Raw genomic sequence first — 21,298 nt, 5'->3', positions numbered from 1 at the left:
GAGACTGTTGGAGGCTGTTGAAGGTAGATGAAGGCAGATAGGGGCTGACTTAGGCTGATGGAGACTGTTGGAGACTGTTGGAGGCTGTTGGAGGCTGATGAAGGCAGATAGTGGCTGACTTAGGCCGATGGAGGCTGATGGAGGCAAATGAAAGTTGGTGGACACTGATGGAGGCTGTAGGAGGCTGTTGAAGACTGTTAAAGGTAGATGAAGGCAGATAGTGGCTGACTGAGGCCGATGGAGGCCGATAGAGGCCGATGGAGGCTAGCAGAGGCTGGTGGAGGCTGGTGGTGACTGACTTAGGCCGAAGGAGGCTGATGAACGCCAGTGGAGGCTGTTGGAGGAAGACGGAGGCTAACAGAGGCCGTTGGAGGCTGATGAAGACTTGTGGAGGCTGTTAGAGGCTGATGGAGGCTAACAGAGGCCATTGGAGACTGATGGAGGCTGACTTAGGCCGATGGAGGCTAGTAGAGGCTGATGGAGACTGGTGGAGGCCGATGGAGGCTGACGGTAACTGACATAAGCTGATGGAGGCGACCTGTATTCTGAACAGATTGCCTCTCAGCTGGACAGAAACCCCATGCGATGCTGCTGGACGTTTCAGCCACGATGCGTTCAGGGCAGCACCGAAATCTGTCCTCTTTTATTCCTACTCAAAGCTCAGAACTCACCGGTTTGTTCTTGTGAGTCTGAAGCTTCCCGCTGAGCTCAGTTTGATTCAGTTGAAGCAGTGTTTTCTCACTTATCTCATCTCTACTGTGGTTCTTCTTCCCCGCTGTAACCTTGTAAAGCAGTGATAGTGTTGGTCAAAGCTGGTAAAAGGACAAAATAAGCAGATCCCCTTTTATTCTCCTTTGTCTTCCTAACAAAGACTGTAAAAAAGGGCAATCCTAAAAAAAACAATGACTGGCAGCAAGAGCTTCCAAATGAAAACTGTAAAAATAAAATAAAATCTTACAATTTAATTCATTTTCATGACACGTTTATTTTACTTTTTTGGGGTTGTTTTTTGCAATCGAACACCATTAATGAACAGATGGACCAAAAAGTTCTGCACTCGAGCCGTTTTATTTCACTGATTTTTTTTCTGTGTGTATTATTACAGTCAAACAACAATGAAGTGATCCTAAAAGTTCTGCTGTAAAACTGTTTTATTTTATAGATTTGCATATTTTTATGACCATAAACATTCAATAAACTGACAGACCTAAAGGTTCTGCAGCCAAACACTTATTATTTTTTATTCTTTTACAGATTTGGATTCTTTTTATTTATTTATTTATTTATTTATTTATTTGCAATCAACCACCTTCAATAAAACAAAAAAAAAAATCTAAATGTTCTGCAGTATTTTCCAGATTTTTCCTGAATTATTATGATTTTAATAAACCAACACATCTAAAAGCTCTGAACTGAAACTGTTTTATTGTTGATTTTTAAATGATTTTTTAAATTTTTTACCTTTTTTTTTTTTTTAAATATGATAGTATGCATAAAGATAAAACTAATACGTTCTGCTTACTAGTACTGCTACAAGTACTGCTGCTATAATTACATAAAAAAAACATAAAATTGATATTAGGGACATAAACCTTTACGTGAAGAGCTGCATATTTACGTACAGAGAATTATTGTAATTTTACATAAATTTGCTGAAAAAATACTGTGTAAATGATAAACTTTCTGCAAACAAAAGACGAGAGTTACATTTGACTTAAATGTTAATTTAGAGACTTTGCAGACGACTACAAATCTTTCATGTAAAACTAGTTTTTTTTTTTACAGTATGCAGCTCTTCTCCTTCCATGTTAGATCCTCAGATGTAACCATGTGGACAAAATGAGCTCTGATTTATTAACGAGGACGTTGAACCTGCAGCAGAGTGAAGTGCAGCCGAACAAGTAGGTCACAAACTGAGCCGCGAACACGACGGCGGGGAAAAGGAGGAGGTTTTTCCTCGGCGTTGACCTGAAACGATGTCTAATGAGTCGGTGGTGGTTTGACGAAGCTTTGTGTCCACAGGGAGGAGAACACTGCTACTACCAGGGCCGGCTGAGAGGCTTCAAACGGTCCTGGGCTGCCGTCTCCACCTGCCACGGCCTCTGGTACATGAAACTTGCAGATATTACATCAAATACTTCATACCTGTGCAGTTTTTAAATACACAACTGACCCTAAAGCTGTAAATGTAGCTCTATTTTTTTAATTTCTGCCTCTTGCATCTCTTTGTCTTGTTGTTTTTCTTCAGTGGCATGTTCTCCGACGGCTTCTTCTCTTACGGGATCGAGCCGGTTCACAACGCGAGCAATCAGGTAAACATTTTACTAAATAATAATTCTAATAAAACAGATTTATTAATGGAGTCTGCGTGATGATTTTGTTGTTTTCTTTCTGCTTCAGGATGATGGTGCTCACTTAATCCGCAGGATGCCTGATATCAGACTTTCCCCCGACTGCCCAGGTATAGAAAATGTACATTTTACATTCTGACACATCAGTAAACCCCTGAATCTAAGCCTTTTATTTCTATACATTACATTAAAATATAAACATCTTCATTTAGATTTAAAAAAGGCCACATCTGCTGTGCATTTTTGCAGAAACTTTAAATAAACGTTAACTTATTTCCCACAGAAGCTGCTTGTTTTTCCTCGAATATACCCCAAAACTGAAATGCTTATTGTCAACAAAATGCAAAAAAAAGAAAGAAACTCTACACCACTAAGAAAGGAGAATTCAGACAGACCTAAAAATTCTGCAGTGAAATGATTTTATTTTACGGATTTTTTCCCTGAATTATTACAATCAAACACCTTTGATAAAGCAAGTTTTGCAGATTTTAAAAGTTCTAATTTTCAACACAGGGTACGCACCATCAACACTTTTTAAAAGGTTTTGAGATGAAAATGTAAAATATTAATCAATGAATATAACATAATGATTATTGTATTTTAAGTTGGATATGCTGATGATTAAAGTGAAACATTTCAAGACTTAAATTTTGTTTTGATGAAACTTAAGTGTCTTACAAAACCATCTGGACCTCAAAACACACTATTGGTTTTGAAAGGCATGTTTTGTTTCAAAAAATCTCTAAAATCACATAATTTATCAAAGCCAGAAATTGTAAAAACAGAAAAAACTGTGGTATTTTCAGCTTTCCAACGGTGCTTGAATTATTCATCTGTGACAAGTTGTTCCACCATGAAAATTAACCAAATTTAAGCTTGTAGGTGTGACATTGCTTCAACAATTACACTACGTGTGTCATTTAAAGCTACAATAATAGTTAAGCATTTCTAGTGATGATATTCTGTAAAACAAATTAAAAAATGAATGTAATACTAGAAACATGTTTGAATTAATCATGTGTGATGTGTTGTCCCATCAGGAACAATCTGAGCTTATTACTGTGATATTACCTCAAAATCACAAACATTATTCTACGTGTTTCATCTTAATATTTGACCAAAAAATAATGCACTTTCAGCAACCAGATTGTGTAAAAAAGCAAAATATTCTGCATTTCTCAGCAAAACCATGAAGCCATGAGTGACTCAGCTGCAACGGACAGTCACTTGACAAAAATTCAGGGACTTTTAATTCAACTTTTGCTTATTTTTTAAATAATTTCCATCATTGAAACCGCACAGAAGACATTTCTGAGTCCTTCTTCATGGTCGTTCTGTTTCCGTGGAGGTGCAGGACTTAAGAAGGTTAATCTGCGATATTTCTGTCACTGCAGACTGTACTGAGGACAGTGCTTGGGACAACGGAGGAGATGATGATGACCAGTCGGACCAAATGAAGGAGCAGCAGACATCTGGAGGGCTGAGGAGATCCAAGAGATCTCCTAGAAAACCCCCCGTCCAGACCGAGACCAAATATATCGAGCTGATGGTCGTCAACGACAACGACATGGTGAGTTAAAGGGCTGATTGGAGGGTTATTTTTGCATCCTACCTCCTCTTTTACCTGCATTTCCACTACTGCTGCTAAACTCTGCATTCACACAACACCACCTGTCCAGGGTTGTGTTGTTGTTATTATTATTTTTTAAGTTTAAATAAATGTTGTTGTTTTTTTACAGACTTTACAGTCTGTAAGGACATTTTTCAACTCGTAATCTGCATGTTTTTTTTCTGTCAAATAATGACAAATATCTGTCTGTATATAATATTTTTTGCTGATTTAAATACATTAACAAATAGTTTATTTTCACAATCATACATTTATAAAGGACAAATTATTTTATGCAAAAATACAGATATTTTATGCCAAATGTATTATTATTATTTTTTCCAATATAGCACAAAACAAGAAAAATCTGTAAAATAACAGTAAATACAAAAAAAAAAAAATGCAGGTACAAACCATTAAAAATAGAGAATTTTTTTACAGAGCAAAAGGAGCTATTTGTCATTTATTTTTGGATCAATCACAGATAAACATTTACAGAAAACAGCTCTCAGGTTACTGTCATTAACTGAAGCTCTCTCCAGTAGAACAGCGATATCAGTGGTATCCATGGAGATAAATTCCTTTCAACGTATATCAGAGAGCATCAGTGCAAATATAAATATAAACACGTTTTATGTGTGTAAATGTGATGCATCTCTGAATCCATCTGTGCATCTTTGTCTCTGCAGTTTGTGCAGCTGCGCAGCTCAAGCAGCCAAACCAAGAACTTTGCCAAAGCTGTGGTCAACACTGCAGACACGGTGAGTAAATACAAATCTGTGGGATTTAATCCTCCTTCTTCTGCTGCTAAACTCTGCATTCACACAACACCACCTGTCCAGGGTTGTGTTGTTGTTGTTGTTGTTGTTGTTGTTGTTGCTGTGTTCCTGGAGGTGGCTTATCCCAGATATTCCTCAGCTGCACTGACGGGCATTTTGCGGTTTTTCCCAGATCTACCAGGAACAGCTGAACACCAGGATCGTGCTGGTTGCCATGGAGACGTGGAACTCTAAAAATATGATGCCGGTGGTGGAGGACCCGCTGATCACGCTGCAGAACTTCATGAAGTACAGGAAGGACAACATCCGGGAGCAGAGCGATGTCGTCCATCTTTTCTCGTGAGAAAAACAAACAAACAAAAACAAGATGTTTGGATTCGTGTTGAGAGTTTTTATTTTATTTTAAATTTTGCCTTTTCGTGCACTTATAGAGGGCGAACGTTTCACAGCAGCCGCAGCGGGACGGCGTATACCGGAGGAGTTTGTTCTCCAACAAGAGGAGGAGGAATTAATGAGGTGAGCAAACACCTGTTACATTCCATTTAACCCTCTGAAAAACCACCGCCAAGACCGAATGGCATGTTGTCTTTAAAAAAATCATCAAAATGACACTTTTTATCAGAGCGAGAAACTGTGAAAACAGAAAGAAATCAACAGTTTTATCCTTTTGCCAGTTCTTGGACTAATCATCTGTGACATGCTGTTTAATCAGAAAAATTAACCAAACCTGAGTTTAAAACCATGATATTTCATCAAAATCACCTTCTTTCTGTATGTCTTGTTTAAATTTTTTTTTTTATAAATTAACAGTTTGCTCTAATTAAATTCTGTAAAAATCAAAATATTCTGCTCCTCTTGGTGCAGCCAATAAACCAAATGTGAGTCAGCTGCATCCAAGAGTCTCATGATATAAATTCAAGGACTTTTTTGGCTGAACTGCAGGCAGTGTTTACACAAAGCATCAGAGTTCCTGCTGCAAACTGAAACTTATTCAAGATGTTCTATAAAACATGGAAGCACTAATCGAAGGGCATGTTGTCTTTAAAAAATCTTGAAAATTACGCTTTTTGTCAGAGCCAGAAACTTTGAAAAACAAAAAAATCTACAGAGTTTCATCTTTTTGGCAATTTTCGGACTAATCATCTGTGACATTCTCATTAATCAGGAAAATTAACCAAAAAGTAAGCTTAAAATTCTCAAATTTCATCAAAATCACCTTTATTCAACACGTCTAGTTTAAAATTTCATCATAATTCCTGTTGTAAACTGGTTTGATTGATGAGATTTATTCAAAGTGTTCTATAAAACATGTGAACACTGATGCTGTTTCTCCATTTTATAGCCAGAAACTACATTTGCAAGTTTTAAAATAAGACTATATTAGAAAAATCGACTTATTCTGAGGGGATTAATCCTCATTTAGCCCCTTTGGAACCAGTATATTCAAGCTGTAGATGCAAAATACTCAAACTACATCATTTTTAACCCCAACCCTATTCATCCTGGTTGGTGCAAACTAAGTTACCTGTAATATTTGAGCTCTCCCTATCTGATTTGAAATGCTTGTTTCAGTACGGGAGCGTCGGTGCGATGGCCATCACTTTGTGCCAGAGTCTGGGCCAGAACATCGGGATGAGGTGGAACAACGCTCGAGCTTCTGCAGGTGAGATGACGGAAGGCTTTATATAACGCAGAGATCGAATAAATTAGGATGCTGGAAGTGTGCGGAGATGTCTGGATGTTGGTTTCTGGGTCCAGCAGCTCTCTTCTGTAATTAGACCGGTCCATTAGGTGATCAGTCACCTGCATCCTGCTGCCAGAGAGCAATGAGTTCAGTGATTAAAGCTGAAGAACTTTCAGCTCCATTATTCACTGTCAGGACACGAGATCAGAGCAGAACCTAAACTTAGGAATCAGTCCAACAGAAAGGCTTCTTTCAGTGGTATTAATAACATTCCTCATGTGTCACAGCTGAGATTATAAATACTGATCGCTACATTATTTTATCTCGGGGTTTATGTACACTGTAAAAAATATATTCTGCAAAATATGGTGATAAATTTGGCAGGAAAAACAAAATTAAACATAAAAGTAGAATGCAGTGAAACTGTAAAACCAGTGAGAGCTCTAGCAAATATCTGTAAAATAATTATATTTTCAGTTGGTTTAAATGCAGTAAAACAGTCTAATTTTATAGTCAAAAATTGTAAAACAAATTACTGTTTGTAGAAATATAGATTTAAAAAAAACATTTTGGCACTATATACAATTTTGGTCTTTTTTACGATTAACATGCAAATTATTACTTTTATCTGTCATTTGATTAGATATTATCTGTAACTGAACAAAACTGGGAAATTCTTCAAAGTAACTGATACGTTTGATAGGTTATTGACCATTTTTCAGTCTTTAATATACATATTTTTTCTTCCAAAAATTACAAATATCCATAAAATTATATTTTTAGATGAATCAAATAAAAACAAAGCAATATCATTTTCGTGTTCCGCTTTTTAACACAATTTAAGAAAACAGGTAAAACCTATATTAACCTAAATTATTAACCATTTTTCAATCCTTAAAATACATTTTTCATCAAGTAACTGCAAATATCTATAAAATAACGTATTTATTCTGGGAATTTTTTTGGCCGTTTTCTTCTTTAATATATATATTTTTTCAAGTAATATAAAATATGGATTTTTGATGTGGACTGTATTTACACTTTCTACCGTATTTTGTTTAATGATCAACATAAAAATTAACATATTTTTTTATTTTCTAGATTACACTATAGATTACACTAGATATTATCTGCAATTTAACAAAACAAGAAGAATCTGTAAAATAACAGTTTTAAAGGGTTATTTATCCTTTATCAATTTTCTACATCGTTTTTATTTCAAATAATGGCAAATATCTGTAAAACAAAAATATTATTCACTGCTTTCATTACACCAAATCAGTTTTTTCATACAGTCAGCGTGTCAATGCATTTTTTCTGTGATTTTACTAGATGTTAGATGTTTGATTTTTTTATTTTTATTTTTTTAACCAAAAGGAGATTTGGGGATCTTCAGTATAATTTTTTTCTTTCAAATACTGGCAAATATATGTTACATTTTTTTGGTCAGAATTAAATGCATTTTTTTTAAAGTGTGATTTTATTGTCAAACATTGGAAAAGAACAAATGCTTATTTGTAAAAATGCAAATTTTTGATGTGGACATTACAGTTTTTGCCTTTTTTTTTAACAACTAATGTGTAAATTTAAACATTTTTTTCTGTGACTTTGCTAATTATCAGCAATTTACTAAAACAGAGAAAATCTGGAAAATAACACGAACTTTTTTGTTTTGTTTTTGTAAATCCTGCTTAAAAGCTGTTGATTTTTTCCAGCGTTTGTCATCTTTTCCCTCATTCCTGCTTCACAGGAGACTGCAGGTGTCCAGATGCCTGGGTCGGCTGCATCATGGAGGACACTGGGTAAAGATCTATAATTAATTCCCTTAATTAATCCTGTAATTTACCTCTCAGTTAAACAATAAAACACCTGGAACACTTTGACTTTCATTCAATGAGCCAAACTGCTTTTTTATTTGATGCTTTCACCAAATTTGGTGCAGCATCACAGACAAGGGGCCACCGTTTAAGAATTAAAACCGGTGAATTAAACGTATTTACTACATGAGCGGCTTGGATACGACTCTCCTTTGCCAGATGGAACAATGCAGATCCTAATTATTTGCTTGAGTAATGTCTTACTACAGATGGTAACATTTCTGTCAGATTGCAGAGTGATGGCAGCGACACCCACAGCGGATCTGGCAATGCTTACTGGCAGGAAGCACGCTGCTGTTTTTATTCTACTTTATTCATCCCGTAACGTCTCGATCTCTGTGTTTGCAGGTTCTATCTGCCCAGGAAGTTCTCTCGCTGCAGCGTGGACGAGTACATCCAGTTCCTGCTGCAGGGAGGAGGGAGCTGCCTCTTCAACAAGCCCAACAAGGTGAGGGTCAGGTGGGGATGTGGACCTGACTCTGAGCACCAGTATTCTCAAAGTAATCACTTTACTGCATGTCCTCCCCACTTTCCTGTCTGTCTCTGACCTATCAAATAAAGCCAAAATGGTCAAAAAAAGAAGTAGCAGGCCAATATTGGCTAATGAAATCAGCTGACCATTATATATCCTTAAGGCTCTTCTTAGAATAGTGTCATACTTTCTATGTCTGCAAATATGCAAATGTCTACTAGGGTCCCAAATTATCACTATGCTACAAGGGCAGTAGCGTTTATGCATGGAATACATGAAAGCCAGTCTACTGCACATGTACGCATCGTCCCAGCAGACTAGAAGTGGTATAATTTAGAACAACTACCCATCTGTTGTGTCCAAAACTGTCTGTGTGCACATCCACATGAGAATCTAATCCCTGCTTTACAATTAGTACACTTCTTCTTCTTGTGATTCACCCTCTTCTCCACACTTTACTTCCAGCCAACATTCTCCTATGTGATTTCACCCGCTGTCCATCTGTGATATATGTGCTCATGTATTTGCCTCAGTGCCTGTGTCAACTGTTGGACCTTCTTGAATGTGGGTTGATCCTCTTGGAATATTATCCATCTTGTGAAATCTCACAATCAGATTTTTAAAAGTGTTCCGGCAATTCTTTTCCATGTGGAGCCATGGAGTACTTCACTGTCAGGACTATGCATTCACTACATAGTTCTGGTGTCCCACAGCTCATTTGAACCCTCGTGTCGTTTTAAAGTTTGAAAATGTGGGGAAAAAATAACTTCTTCTTCTTTTTGGGAAATCTTTGAACATTTTTTGGTGGAAAAAAGAAATGTTAAAAATGTTTCTTAAGAACGTTCACATAAAAATCAATCAAAATCCAGTGAATTTCGCTGGATTTTGGTTGATTTTTATGTGAATGTTCTTAAAGAAAATATTAGAAGTTTTACTGATACATTTGTAATCATTTTAGATATTTTTAGGATTTTTTGAAAGATTTTGACTCATTTTTTGGAAAATATTTACAAGAATTTTCTTGCCAAATTTGGGGGATTTTTTTTTTTTTTTTTTTAAATCAAACTTTTAAGGGAAACTTTTAAGGAATTATTGGAATTTTCTTCCTGAAGGTTTTGCAAATTTTCAGAAATTTTGGGAATTTTTTTGCTGAATTTTTGGATTTTTTCCAACAAGGAAGCAATATTTTTTGTTGCCCGTAAATGAGGACAACAGGAGGGTTAAAACCATGTCCCTGCAGCACATGTATGCATCCTCCCAGCAGATTCAAAACTAGTGTAATTTAGAACAACTACAAATTGGTAGCATCCAAAACTGTGTGTGCACATCCACAAGAGAATCTAGTCCCGGCTTGATGATTAGCACACTACTTCTTGTGATTAACGCTCTTCTTCTCCACACTTTACTTCCAGCCAACACTCTCCTATGTGATTTCACCCGCTGTCCATCTGTGATATATGTGCTCATGTATTTGCCTGTCTGCCTCTTTCAGCTGTTGGACCCTCCTGAATGTGGGAATGGCTTCGTGGAAGCAGGAGAAGAGTGCGATTGTGGATCCCAGGTGGTGAGTATCCAGCTGGACGTCATGTATGAAATCCAGATCTTTGACCTGCTGCACCTACACATGATGTATGGGAGCTGCAGATGGTGTCGTTTTTATATAAATCTGGGATAAATATTGTTTTCATGTCTGCAGGAGTGTGCACGTAGTGGAGGGAACTGCTGTAAAAAGTGCACGCTGACCCATGATGCCATGTGCAGTAATGGACTCTGCTGCAGTGGCTGCAAGGTGGGCTCACCTGGATTCCAAGGAGTCCAAACAGTAAACTAGACCAGCATCAAATCCTCTTCCTGTGTGACAAAGAAAGCAACCAAATTAGTAAAGGAAGCAGCAGGAAATAATATCCTCAGTAATTATTTCTGCATGTGTCAAGAGCAGTTTTGGAATCAAACGACGTATTTGGCATCGGGCTTCTCATGTTTCGCTCATCGAGCTGGCAGAAGTAAAAAATAACTTCTAGAGATCTGTCGGATGATTTGAACATCATAAACTTTCATCTCAGGTTTTGTCTTTTTAACAGATTCATGATGTGTTACTTTGTCTCTTCAATATGTCATCAGAAGTGCTTTTATTTTAAGAGATGCTGAATGATGTGCAGAAATTTTTTTTATTGCTATAGTTTCAGCCCTTTGTGGTGCATCAGAATATTTGTATGTTCTGTGTTTTAGTACGAGCTGAGAGGTGTGGTGTGTCGAGATGCCGTGAATGACTGTGATATCCCAGAAACCTGCACCGGAGACTCCAGCCAGGTATCACTTTCTCTGTGTAAAGCTAGCAAAAAGCTGTAAGATCGCATTAAACCGAGCATTCATTGCATTGTGCGCTTTGCCCCCTATGCAGTGCCCTCATAATGTCCACAAGCTGGATGGCTACATGTGTGACAGCAGCCAGGTAAAGGCTGGTTTGTGCTACATTTTCCAATTTGCAGCTTACTGTGCAGCGTACTTGATTTGTGCTGTTTTGTCTCCTCAGGGTCGATGTTACGGTGGTCGATGCAGGACTCGTGATGGGCAGTGCAGAGGACTCTGGGGATACAGTATGTAGAAAACACAGCACGGCATTCTTTCACCAACATTTACATGTTTTTACAGCAGAAGTGAGTTCACGTCTGAGTAATATGATTTAAATGTCAAATGATTCCACCTCCGTGCTTCACTGGCAGGACTATGCATTCACTGTAGTAGTCCTGCTCAGGTTCACACCAAACATGCTGGACTCCATCTGAGCTGAACTTGAATCTTGGTCTAATCTACTCCCAATATTCATCAGGCTTCTTTTAATCTTCTTTAGCCAAGTTTCATTGTGCAATTAAGTTCTGATGAGTAAGCAAGGGTGGGTTTTTCTTTTCTTGGATTCCGTCCATAGTGATAACACTTTGCAAAATTTCTCACTGTCTGAACGGTGAAAAAAAGATTGTCTAAAGCAGTTAGCTATATGTTTTTCAAAGTTATATTATGTAAATAGTCTACAGCAAATAGTCTGTGGTGTCATTTTAAGTGTACGAACACTGCAGCTCTGATTAGTGCCACTATGGCTCCTTCTATACCTCTGATTACTGCTACAACTGCTTCCACTAATTTTAGTTTGTCTTCCTGTATCCTTTTCCATCTTTGTGAAGTCTCACAATCAGATTTTTAAAACTCTTCTGGCCATTCTTTTCCATGTGGAGCCATGGAGTGCTTCACTGTCAGGACTATGCGTTCACTACATAGTTCTGGTGTTTACAGCTCATTTTAGAACCATGTTCATGCGGTTAGACTGATTGGAAATCAAAGTTTCTACTTTGGGGCCTGAATTTTTAATATCATCTTTCTAAAGTATTTGTTTTAGATTGTTTTAAAGAGAAAATACTCAACTATTCAACTAAAAAAGTACTGCAGTTATTCAGAAGTGATGCCATGTTGAATCATTTGACATTTCAGTGACATTGCACAGGTGTTTCATCACTTCTGTTCTACATTGTATGTACTCCTGCCTGGTTTAGTCAGATTCTTCCTTGCTGTAGTCTAAGAACAGTGTTTTATTTGTTGCACCAGATTCAGCAGATAGGTTTTGCTATGAGAAGCTGAACGCTGAGGGAACAGAAAAAGGAAACTGTGGTCCAGGTCCTGAAGGTCAAGGATGGCTGCAGTGCAACAAGCCGTGAGTTATATCATTATCATAGTGTGTTCACTTTATTTTTATTATTATTGCGCCGCTTAAGTGTGAGTCTGAGGATAACACTGGCTTTATTTTTCTGATTTTCAATAAATCCTGGTCAATCAAACGTCATTATCTTCCACGAACTATTAAAAAACTTAAAATAGCTGTACTGTTTCTTGCTGGTGGATCTTGCTTTCTCTAATGTATTTGTCAGTCGAGAACATCTGGCTGTTTTTCTAACAAAAATTACATAAAAGAGCATCTGCTGCATCAACTAGATCACCCAAAAAGGGTTTCCATGATGCGTTCAACCTAAAAACCCCAAAAACTGTGCGTGTGAGTCCAATCCAAGTTTTTAGTGCATTGTTTCCCCTCTTTTCTCTTGTTTCAGGGATGTTCTGTGTGGATTCCTGTTCTGTGCCAACGTGACGACGAAGCCGAAGTTTGGAGACCTGCAGGGCGAAGTGACGAGCTTCACCCTCTACCACCAGAACAAGTACCTGGACTGCAGGTAAACCAGAAAACGTCATCTGCATTCAGCAGACCGTAAAGCTGCATCCATCACAGCTGTGATTCTAACCCTCCTGTTCTTCCAGAGGAGGCCACGCTCTGCTGGAGGACGGATCAGACCTGGGCTACGTGGAGGACGGGACTCCTTGTGGTCCCAACATGATGTGTTTGGAGAGACGCTGCCTCCCGGTGGCGGCGTTCAACCTCAGCATGTGTCCAGGATCCAACTTCGGACGCATTTGTTCTGACCACGGGGTAAAGCAATCCTCCAGAAAACACTGATGTGGTGATTTTCAGATGAAAAGGCAAGATCTGGGTTGATGCCAGGCTAAATCTGGATTTAAAAAGAAAGTTTTAACCACCACCACCACCACCCTGTCCATCCCCTAGTAACAGAGCAAGTATAGGGGGAAAGAGAGAGTTTGGCTGGATATCTTAGTCCTGTCTGCCAGACTCATTGATTCCTTATTCACAGTTGACAATTATCACATTTTTGCCCCAAGATGCCCACTTTTTCACTGAAATTAATGACTAAAAAATAAGAAGCTCAAAGCCCCTCTATGTTTTAAAAAAAAAAAAAAAGTTGTATATGTTAGACAGGTTTTCTTAGCACACGAAACAAAATATGAGGCTTTGTCCACATTTCAGCACCAATAATGGTCCATAAATATTACAACGGTGCACACACACAGCTGTTTGGATATTATTTCATTCTTTATAAAATGTGATTTCTACTAGGGTGTGTGTGATTCTAGATAAAGATCACAGCATCTCTAATGATTAAAGAATCTACCAAAATATGCCAACAATAGCCTGTGTCCATGTAAACATGTTGTAGTAGTCTACCAAAAGTGGCTGAAGTTAGATAAGCTATCAGTTGCCGATGGCATGTTTAAAAAAAAATTGAAATTGATTTAAATGCTTTAAAAGCAAAAGAACAGGCTTACACAAAATATGTATTAAACCTAAGAGCAATTCCATTAAATCAAAATAATATTTGCAATTTCCTGTCTTCAAAAGTTGTGATTGGAAGTATCTCCCTTTCTGAACTGACTAAAACTTATGTCCAATTTAAATATCATATTCATTATGTCTGAGTTGACTCTTCTCAGTTTTATAAAATCCCTTTTTTCTTGCTGTTTTTGAAGGCATCTAATGGCTCCTCAGTTGCACCAAGGAGAACAGATTTTTTTTTTTTTTAAAGAAAGTAGTGGGTGGAACATGTTTGAAGTGTGAAGTGAAATACAAAGAATAAAGTCATTCTGATGAAATATCATGCGTGTAAGCTTAGATTTGGTTAATTACTGTGACTGAACAGCAGTTAGTGCAAGAACCATTGAAAAGTTGAAAATACAAAATTTTTTTCTCCTGTTTTTGCAGTTTGTGATTCAATACAATTTCCTACCTTTAAAACATCCTATCTTTCTGAACTGAGGAAAAAATTATGTCCAATTTAATTTTCGTATTCATTATGTCAGAATAAGGACATTTTTGCACACATTTTTTACAGAAAGTGGTGGGTGGAAAAGGTTTGTTTCTGGCAATTTTTAAATGAAGTATGTAGAAAAAAATTTGTTTGGTGAATTATTATGAATTTAAACTTAGATTTGGTTAATTTTCCTGACTGAATGGCACTTCAAATAGTTAAATATAATGTGATTTCCTCTGTTTTTACAGTTTTTAACTGTGGGAAACAGAATAATTTTGACCATTTTTTAAAAATGATAACATGCATTTTTAACCTGCTGGAGTTCGGACGTTAAACTGTGTCAGTGTGAAACAGGTTTAGTTTTAACTTGCAAAAAGAAGCGTATTGGATGCATGGTTTTTCTTCTGTTGTCCTCGTCTCTTTCTGGTGGCAGGGGTTGTACCTAGTTGTCGTTTCTCTGTTGCAGACCTGCAGTAATGAGGTGAAGTGTATCTGCGACAGGGACTACACCGGGAAGGACTGCAGCGTCTTCGATCCGATCCCGGAGCCGACGGTGCCGACGGGTCCGGAGAAGAAAGGTCCATAGAGGCTCTGAGCCTGTTCAGTCTCTCTCCTGTCTGCCTCATCTCCCCCTCATAGTCCCACCATCATCACTGTAGTTCTTTATGGAGGGTTCACCTGACAACTGTGAGAAATCAGTATCTGGACCCGACGGTTTTATGATCCTGCTAAGTTTTGGTGTTTGGTTGAATGTTGAGACACATTTATCTATTAGAGCGTATGTTTCTATACATGTGGGTTATTCCATCTCAAATCATCTGGGACTTCTGACTGACCAGCTCCAATATGCTTGAAGCTCTTTGTCATAAAGTATGGATATTATTATCATAAAATTTTATAAATTGTGTGTGAACCCACTTTTAGCACTTTTTTTTTTGCACATTGAAACTTTAGGCTGTTTGAGTGACAATATTTAAGGAACTATTAAAGATAAAAGCCTGAAATTTGGATCAGAAAAAGAAAAATGTCTCTGTATTTAAAAGCAAAACAAAACTTTCTTTTCATTCATATTCTGACAACTATAACTCCGTTCTAATCGGCCTATCTTGCGATATCTGTACAGTGTAATTAAGCAGCAATCCTGTCAGTGAACTCACAAAATCAGACAACATTTTTATAGTATAGTAGGAAATATTCAAATATAAAACATAAGAATCTAGAAGAAAAGCTATGTACAAGTGTATCTAAACTTTTTCATAAATAGCCTATTTATTAAGAACTTAAAAAAACAGTTGAGTAACTGATGTTGCACTTCTGGGTATTACACATATATGAAAAAGTACTGCAAAAATTACATACATGCGACAAGAGCTTAGATTCAGTGGCAATCCTGTATGAAATTTAAGCAAAAGTAACTTATTTTTTCATTTTCACGACCGAATATTTCATATTAAAAAGTATTCTATACAGCTTATTTTGTATTATTTTGACATGCGGCTACATGTGGTTCAGAAAATATCACTAGCTGACTTCTATTAATTTGTGCTGGGACTTTTCATGACCGCTTCAGTTTTTTTTGTTTTGTTTTTTATAGATTATTTGATCTGTTAGTGCAATAAAATAGATTCAAAATCAATGACAGAATGAGAAATAACAGTGAAAATATAAGGGTTTTATCTTTTGTAGTTCCTGAGATATTGTCGTTCAAATACAGTTTTTTTCTTTTAATAGTTCCGGAGTTTTTGTTGTTGAATCACACACTCAAGGTTCAAAACGCAAAACTCTGAAAGTATTTGACCAAACAATGATCATTTGTCCCGCACAAACACTATCTGAACCATAGTCAGAGAATTTTTGATCTACTTGTTCAGTGTTGCAGGTTCGGAATCAACGATAGGAGGAATAACAGTGAAAATTTCAGGTTTTTAATCTTTAATAGTTCCTGGGATGTTGTTCAAACATCTGCTAAAAGTTGGTCGACAGGCAGTTTTTAAAAATGCCGTATCTCGGAAAGTATTGGATGTATCAAGCTAAAATTTCACACGTATCTTTATAAATATCCATAATTTACACACTGAAAGTTTCAGGCTAATCAGAGATGAAATGGTGACAGAAGCTTGATGATTTGAGACGGACTGACTGCAGGATGTGAGTGTATGTGGTTGGTATTGTTGGTGTTTTCAAGTGTCTTCCTTACTTTCTTGCAGTCTGCCAATGAGCAGCTGCTGTTTTAGGGCCTAAAAAAGCCAAAGTCCACCCTGAGCAGCTGAAAGAGCAGGACAGGGGGAATGGAACAAAGTAATGAAACACTCTCTCCTTTGTTTTTTAACTGTTGTCTGCCCCTGACCTCCCCCCTTTTTGCCTCACCCGCCTGTTCTCCCATCTCCACCCAACTGTGCTGGTTTCCCTCCATCCTTCTATTTCTGTCTGCAGGTATCCTTACCATCTATCTCTATGGAGTTGACGTGGTTTGATGTAGTGTCGATGCTGTCCTCTGACGTGTGTTTTTTAGTGGTGTTGTTTTGTTTTCTGCCCTTCCTCTTCCTCCTCCGCACCCTTCCTCTTCCTCCTTCCCCCTCCTTCCTCTGCGCAGGTCCCAGTGGCACCAATATCATAATAGGGTCCATCGCAGGTGCTATTCTCCTGGCAGCTATAGTCCTAGGGGGAACAGGATGGGGATTTAAGTAAGAGTTTCTGGCATGCCTTTGTGTACCTGTCTGCTTCTACCTAAAGGAAACCCCCGCCCCCCTTTCACTTTCACCCCTCTGGATATAGATGCGACTCACTGCCCGACCCGGGGGAGGGACTCCGAGCGACTAATGCTGCTTTTGGCTTTTAAATCTCTTCTGTTTTTTCAAATCTTCGACCTCCATCCTGTACCATCCAGATTTTGTAGCTACAACAGGGCAGGAATGTGATTTTTTTTAAAATTTTTTTTTTTACTGCCAGGAATCACTTTACACTACAGAAGACATATTCACCCACCTTTGGGAGTTTGAAACAACTTTTTTTCGTAAACTCTTGCCAAAAAAGTCTAATTAAATTGACCAAGACTCAGTGTTAAAGCTATTCCAAGGTAAAACTTCTAAGTGGGTGAATACTTCATGTAGGTACTGTATATCTGACTTGACATACTTCACTGGTGCCACATCTGGAAGTTCCCCCTACTTGCAGTTTTTCCCTGATCTATGAGTTCAGATTCTTTTTAAAGTGGGTTAACTTGAGCACCCTTTATTTACTTATTTATTTTATTTTTGTTTTACTCCATATGCAGCATCCTAATCCTATACCTCACTGAAATGCTTCTTCCGCACTTTTCCACCTTTGCATGCTGGCTATTGTTCACTCCTTATGGTCTGACCTAAAAGGACTGCAACAGATAATAAAGATAATTAGATAAGAGATAATTGTGGCTGATAAGAAGCTTATGTAATGATTTGTAGCATGGAGTCGGTCCTTTTAGGGCCAGCGGTAAGTGTCTGTGCATGTTGCATGAGCTGTTAGCAGAACGTTTTCCTTCATAGTTAGATCGTAGGCTTGAACATTTCTGGTGTTCTAACTACAGCAAACAAAGCGCAAGACTTCTGCAGACCTGCTGCATGTGTCACCACCACTAAAATCTGACTAGAAAGATTTACACTCTGAAGACTACCGTTTGGGCTCAGCAAAGAAAAATTAATGCAACAGTTTGCATCAATTTTTCCTGAGTTACAACAACTTGTATTGTTGATGCAACTTCATCATGTCAACTGAACCCTACAAACTAATATTTGAAACTCAAATAGTTTATCTAAATCAGCAATTGTTTTGTTTTTTTTTTTTTTAAATCTTGCGGTTGTGTATTTTATTAAATGGTGGCAGTAGGTCCCTTCATTTACTTTTTAGAGTGTTGAAAGTGAATAATTAATCAACAAATGGACTAAATTATTGATTCATTTGTGTTTTTGTCCTAAAATCTGACATCATTGTGGCCAAATCTCAAAAACCAGCTCAATATAAAAGACTTAGACACTAAATTGTGTTTTATTTCTGCAAATCGCATTATATTGATGTTTTTAATTAATTATAAGAAGGGGATCAATTGGGTTGGAGATCCATCTGACTCAGTTTTACACATAGACATTGTGCAGTTTTAAAATATTGTATAAAACTAGAAATCTGCTTTTAGATAAATCTTGTGCTGGATGCAGAATGTCGTATTCTTTTACTTTAAAATCCAGAAATTGTGCATAATTTATTCAAATAACATATGTTTTGGTGTGTCTTTGTGACTGTACAGGGCCTTATTAAACTAAATTAAACAAACAATTTAGCTGCGGTACACAAATTCACAGTTTCCACAGTGAAATTACTGAACTTTGTGTAGTTTTACCTGGAGAATCTGTATGTTTTTTCTTGCTTATCGGGTGAAGTTTTATTGGGAATTGTCAGTTTTGCTACTTAAATGCATCTATATTTGTAGTAGTGGTATTACTGAAAATATTAACTTTTTTTGATCATAAATTAAAAAAATATAGTCACTTAATAATGAAAATACAATTCATTATACTGAAAATATACTATAGTAATTGCAGTTCATTTAGTTTTTTTTTCTCAGATTACCAAAAGATACAGAAAGTAAATGAATAAAACTATTTAAAAATAACAATATTTGTATCTGGGTATTTAGATGTTTAGATTTAATTTGACACACCAAACTCTAATTGTGAAAGTGAAAGTAATTTAGCTTAAATATATATAGGAACTTCTCTGCTCCAAAAAAGTCCACCTTCACTGACAACAATGTGTAGTTTTCACTGGAAATACTTTTCACTTTAGAAATAATCCTCATTTCTACCGTCTATGACCTTGATTTCATTACACACTTTCTCCTCTTTCTCAAAAATCCTAGTTTAACTCCTGATTCTAACCTGTAAAATGTGTTTCTCGTGCAGCGATTCTGTTAATGTTTGTCTGTTGCTTTTTCTGCAAATTCTACTGCAAGATGTTCAGTTTTATACCATGCTTCTCAGACAGTTTTTTTCTGTTATTATTAACACAACATGTCTTTATATGTTGTTTTTCTCCTGACTGCTCACTGGATGCAGGAACATTCGAAGAGGAAGGTAAAACCCAAAATATCCCAAAGCATCCAGAATCCTCTCATCCCAACTTGAATGTTTAAGCTTTTTATTCTTGAATTTAATTTTTATTTTTTTTATATATATATATATATATATATATATATATATATATATATATATATATATATATATATATATATATATATATATATATATATATATATATATATATATATATATATATGTATATATATGTATGTGTTTATATATATATATGACCCCCAAATAAACTTAAAACATGCACAACTTGAAAAGAAATAAACTTTTGTTAGTTGATGCATGAATAAACTGCTGGTTTGGTAAAACGAATAAAGAAAAATATAGGTATTTGTTATTTATTTTTAAAAAATCTTTGTAAGAATTAGGTCAGATTAGCTAAAAAAAAACATCATTTACAGATATCTGACATTTTTTGAAAGAAAAATAAATGTATAGTGAAGTTGAAAAATGTCAATCATCTAAAAAAAATCTGTTAATTTACAGATTTTGCATGTTTTGTTTAATTACAAAGAATTTCTGGTGAAATAACACAAAAACACTAGATCAGCTAAAAAATAATACTTTACAGATATTGGACATTTTTTTTAAAGAAAAATATGTATATGCATAACATATATTACATGTTGACTTGCATGTTGAATAGTAACTTGTTCTTTTATAACATGTGACCATAAAATGACAGTTTTACTTATTATTTAGCAATAAATAGCATTATCTGACATATATTTGCTCTTATTTTGACAGTTTTTGAATGTTACAGTGTTTGCAATGTTACAGCCACCATTATTTACCATGTTTTTCTGGATTTTTATGGTGTATGTGACCGTCTACGGCAGTATTTCTTCCATTAATATCCTCTCTGTTCTTGTTTCTCTTCCAGATCTGGTGGAGGATAAGATCTCTGTCTGTCTTTCTGTCCTTGTGTCTCGTCCACTTCCGTCTTCCTCCTCGCACTGTGTCGTTTCCACATTGAAGAAGGGGGGAACAAAAAACAAAAAAAAGTCTTCCACTACGAGTCCCACAGTCCCTCCAAACCCTCTTCCGTTGATGTGTTTCCCTCCTCCACTGCTCCCGTCGGCTCCGTTCGTCTTGTTGTTGGAGAACCTCTAAGAACCAAACCAGCCAGAACCAGAGGATCGCGTCCTGATCTGGAGGTAGCGGGCGGTTCTTCCTCCAGTCAGGTGGTTCTACGAATGTGCTTCGGTGTCTGTTTACGTCTGAGACAGTCTGATAAAGAACATATCAACGGTGGACCAATCTAACGTGAGACTTGTCTTTCCAACGCCTGCCTGCACACTGACTAGAGAACACTGATAAACGCTGGAGGAACGAGAACTCAACACAGTGAAAACATTTAGTAAAGGTCGACAAGATTCATCTCAACAGGAACATCTGGCAACATCCCAGCTAGCAGGGAATGATCCCAAAACGTGGTAGAACGTCACCTACAAGTTCTAATCTGGTGTTAAAACAACAGATATTTATCATTTCCAACAATGTTCCTTTGAGGTTAAAGGTTTTAGGTGAGAATCTTTGGGTGGATATTTCAAGAACACAGAACGTTCTCACACATTTAAAACATGAATTTTTCATAAAACTTTCCTGTAACGTGATAAAGGCCAAATATTTAGCTGTAATGTTCTGAGGATGTTTTGGGGATGACGTTTAGGGAACATAGTTGAACTTTAGCAGTTAGCATCAAACATTGCTACAGTATTCACCTGTAAGGTCAAAGAAAGCATTTTTTTTAATGTTTAAAAA

The 21,298-nt window shown here is 36.8% G+C and overlaps 1 protein-coding gene across 3 annotated transcripts in view; it reads left to right on the top strand.

Annotated features, from left to right (window-relative positions):
- LOC111584506 (disintegrin and metalloproteinase domain-containing protein 11-like) overlaps positions 1-20,783 on the top strand; it is a 31,954-nt gene extending 11,171 nt beyond the window's left edge. Inside the window, exons 5-26 of one of the 3 annotated variants that reach the window (XR_004845959.2) lie at positions 2,023-2,105; positions 2,249-2,312; positions 2,401-2,461; positions 3,746-3,921; positions 4,650-4,721; positions 4,912-5,078; positions 5,171-5,255; positions 6,312-6,402; positions 8,174-8,225; positions 8,649-8,748; positions 10,265-10,336; positions 10,469-10,561; positions 11,002-11,082; positions 11,174-11,224; positions 11,306-11,369; positions 12,370-12,475; positions 12,867-12,986; positions 13,072-13,240; positions 14,881-14,992; positions 16,622-16,712; positions 19,502-19,519; positions 20,418-20,530. Coding sequence is in view for 2 of the 3 variants with exons in the window: in XM_055005182.1 (XP_054861157.1) it covers positions 2,023-2,105; positions 2,249-2,312; positions 2,401-2,461; positions 3,746-3,921; positions 4,650-4,721; positions 4,912-5,078; positions 5,171-5,255; positions 6,312-6,402; positions 8,174-8,225; positions 8,649-8,748; positions 10,265-10,336; positions 10,469-10,561; positions 11,002-11,082; positions 11,174-11,224; positions 11,306-11,369; positions 12,370-12,475; positions 12,867-12,986; positions 13,072-13,240; positions 14,881-14,992; positions 19,502-19,519; positions 20,418-20,647 (2,067 nt within the window). In the remaining variant the exon portion in view is untranslated. Of the gene's footprint in view, positions 1-2,022; positions 2,106-2,248; positions 2,313-2,400; positions 2,462-3,745; positions 3,922-4,649; positions 4,722-4,911; positions 5,079-5,170; positions 5,256-6,311; positions 6,403-8,173; positions 8,226-8,648; positions 8,749-10,264; positions 10,337-10,468; positions 10,562-11,001; positions 11,083-11,173; positions 11,225-11,305; positions 11,370-12,369; positions 12,476-12,866; positions 12,987-13,071; positions 13,241-14,880; positions 14,993-16,621; positions 16,713-17,007; positions 17,099-19,501; positions 19,520-20,417 lie in introns of all 3 variants that reach the window. The other 2 variants (XM_023293662.3, XM_055005182.1) reach the window with 2 other exon arrangements.
- Positions 20,784-21,298: the final 515 nt, after the last annotated feature.

This window comes from Amphiprion ocellaris, chromosome 19 (assembly GCF_022539595.1).
Source record: "Amphiprion ocellaris isolate individual 3 ecotype Okinawa chromosome 19, ASM2253959v1, whole genome shotgun sequence".
In the NCBI taxonomy this organism is placed as follows: Eukaryota; Metazoa; Chordata; class Actinopteri; family Pomacentridae; genus Amphiprion; species Amphiprion ocellaris.
Note: the sequence above shows the minus strand (reverse complement) of the source record. Positions and strands in the feature narration are given on the sequence as shown.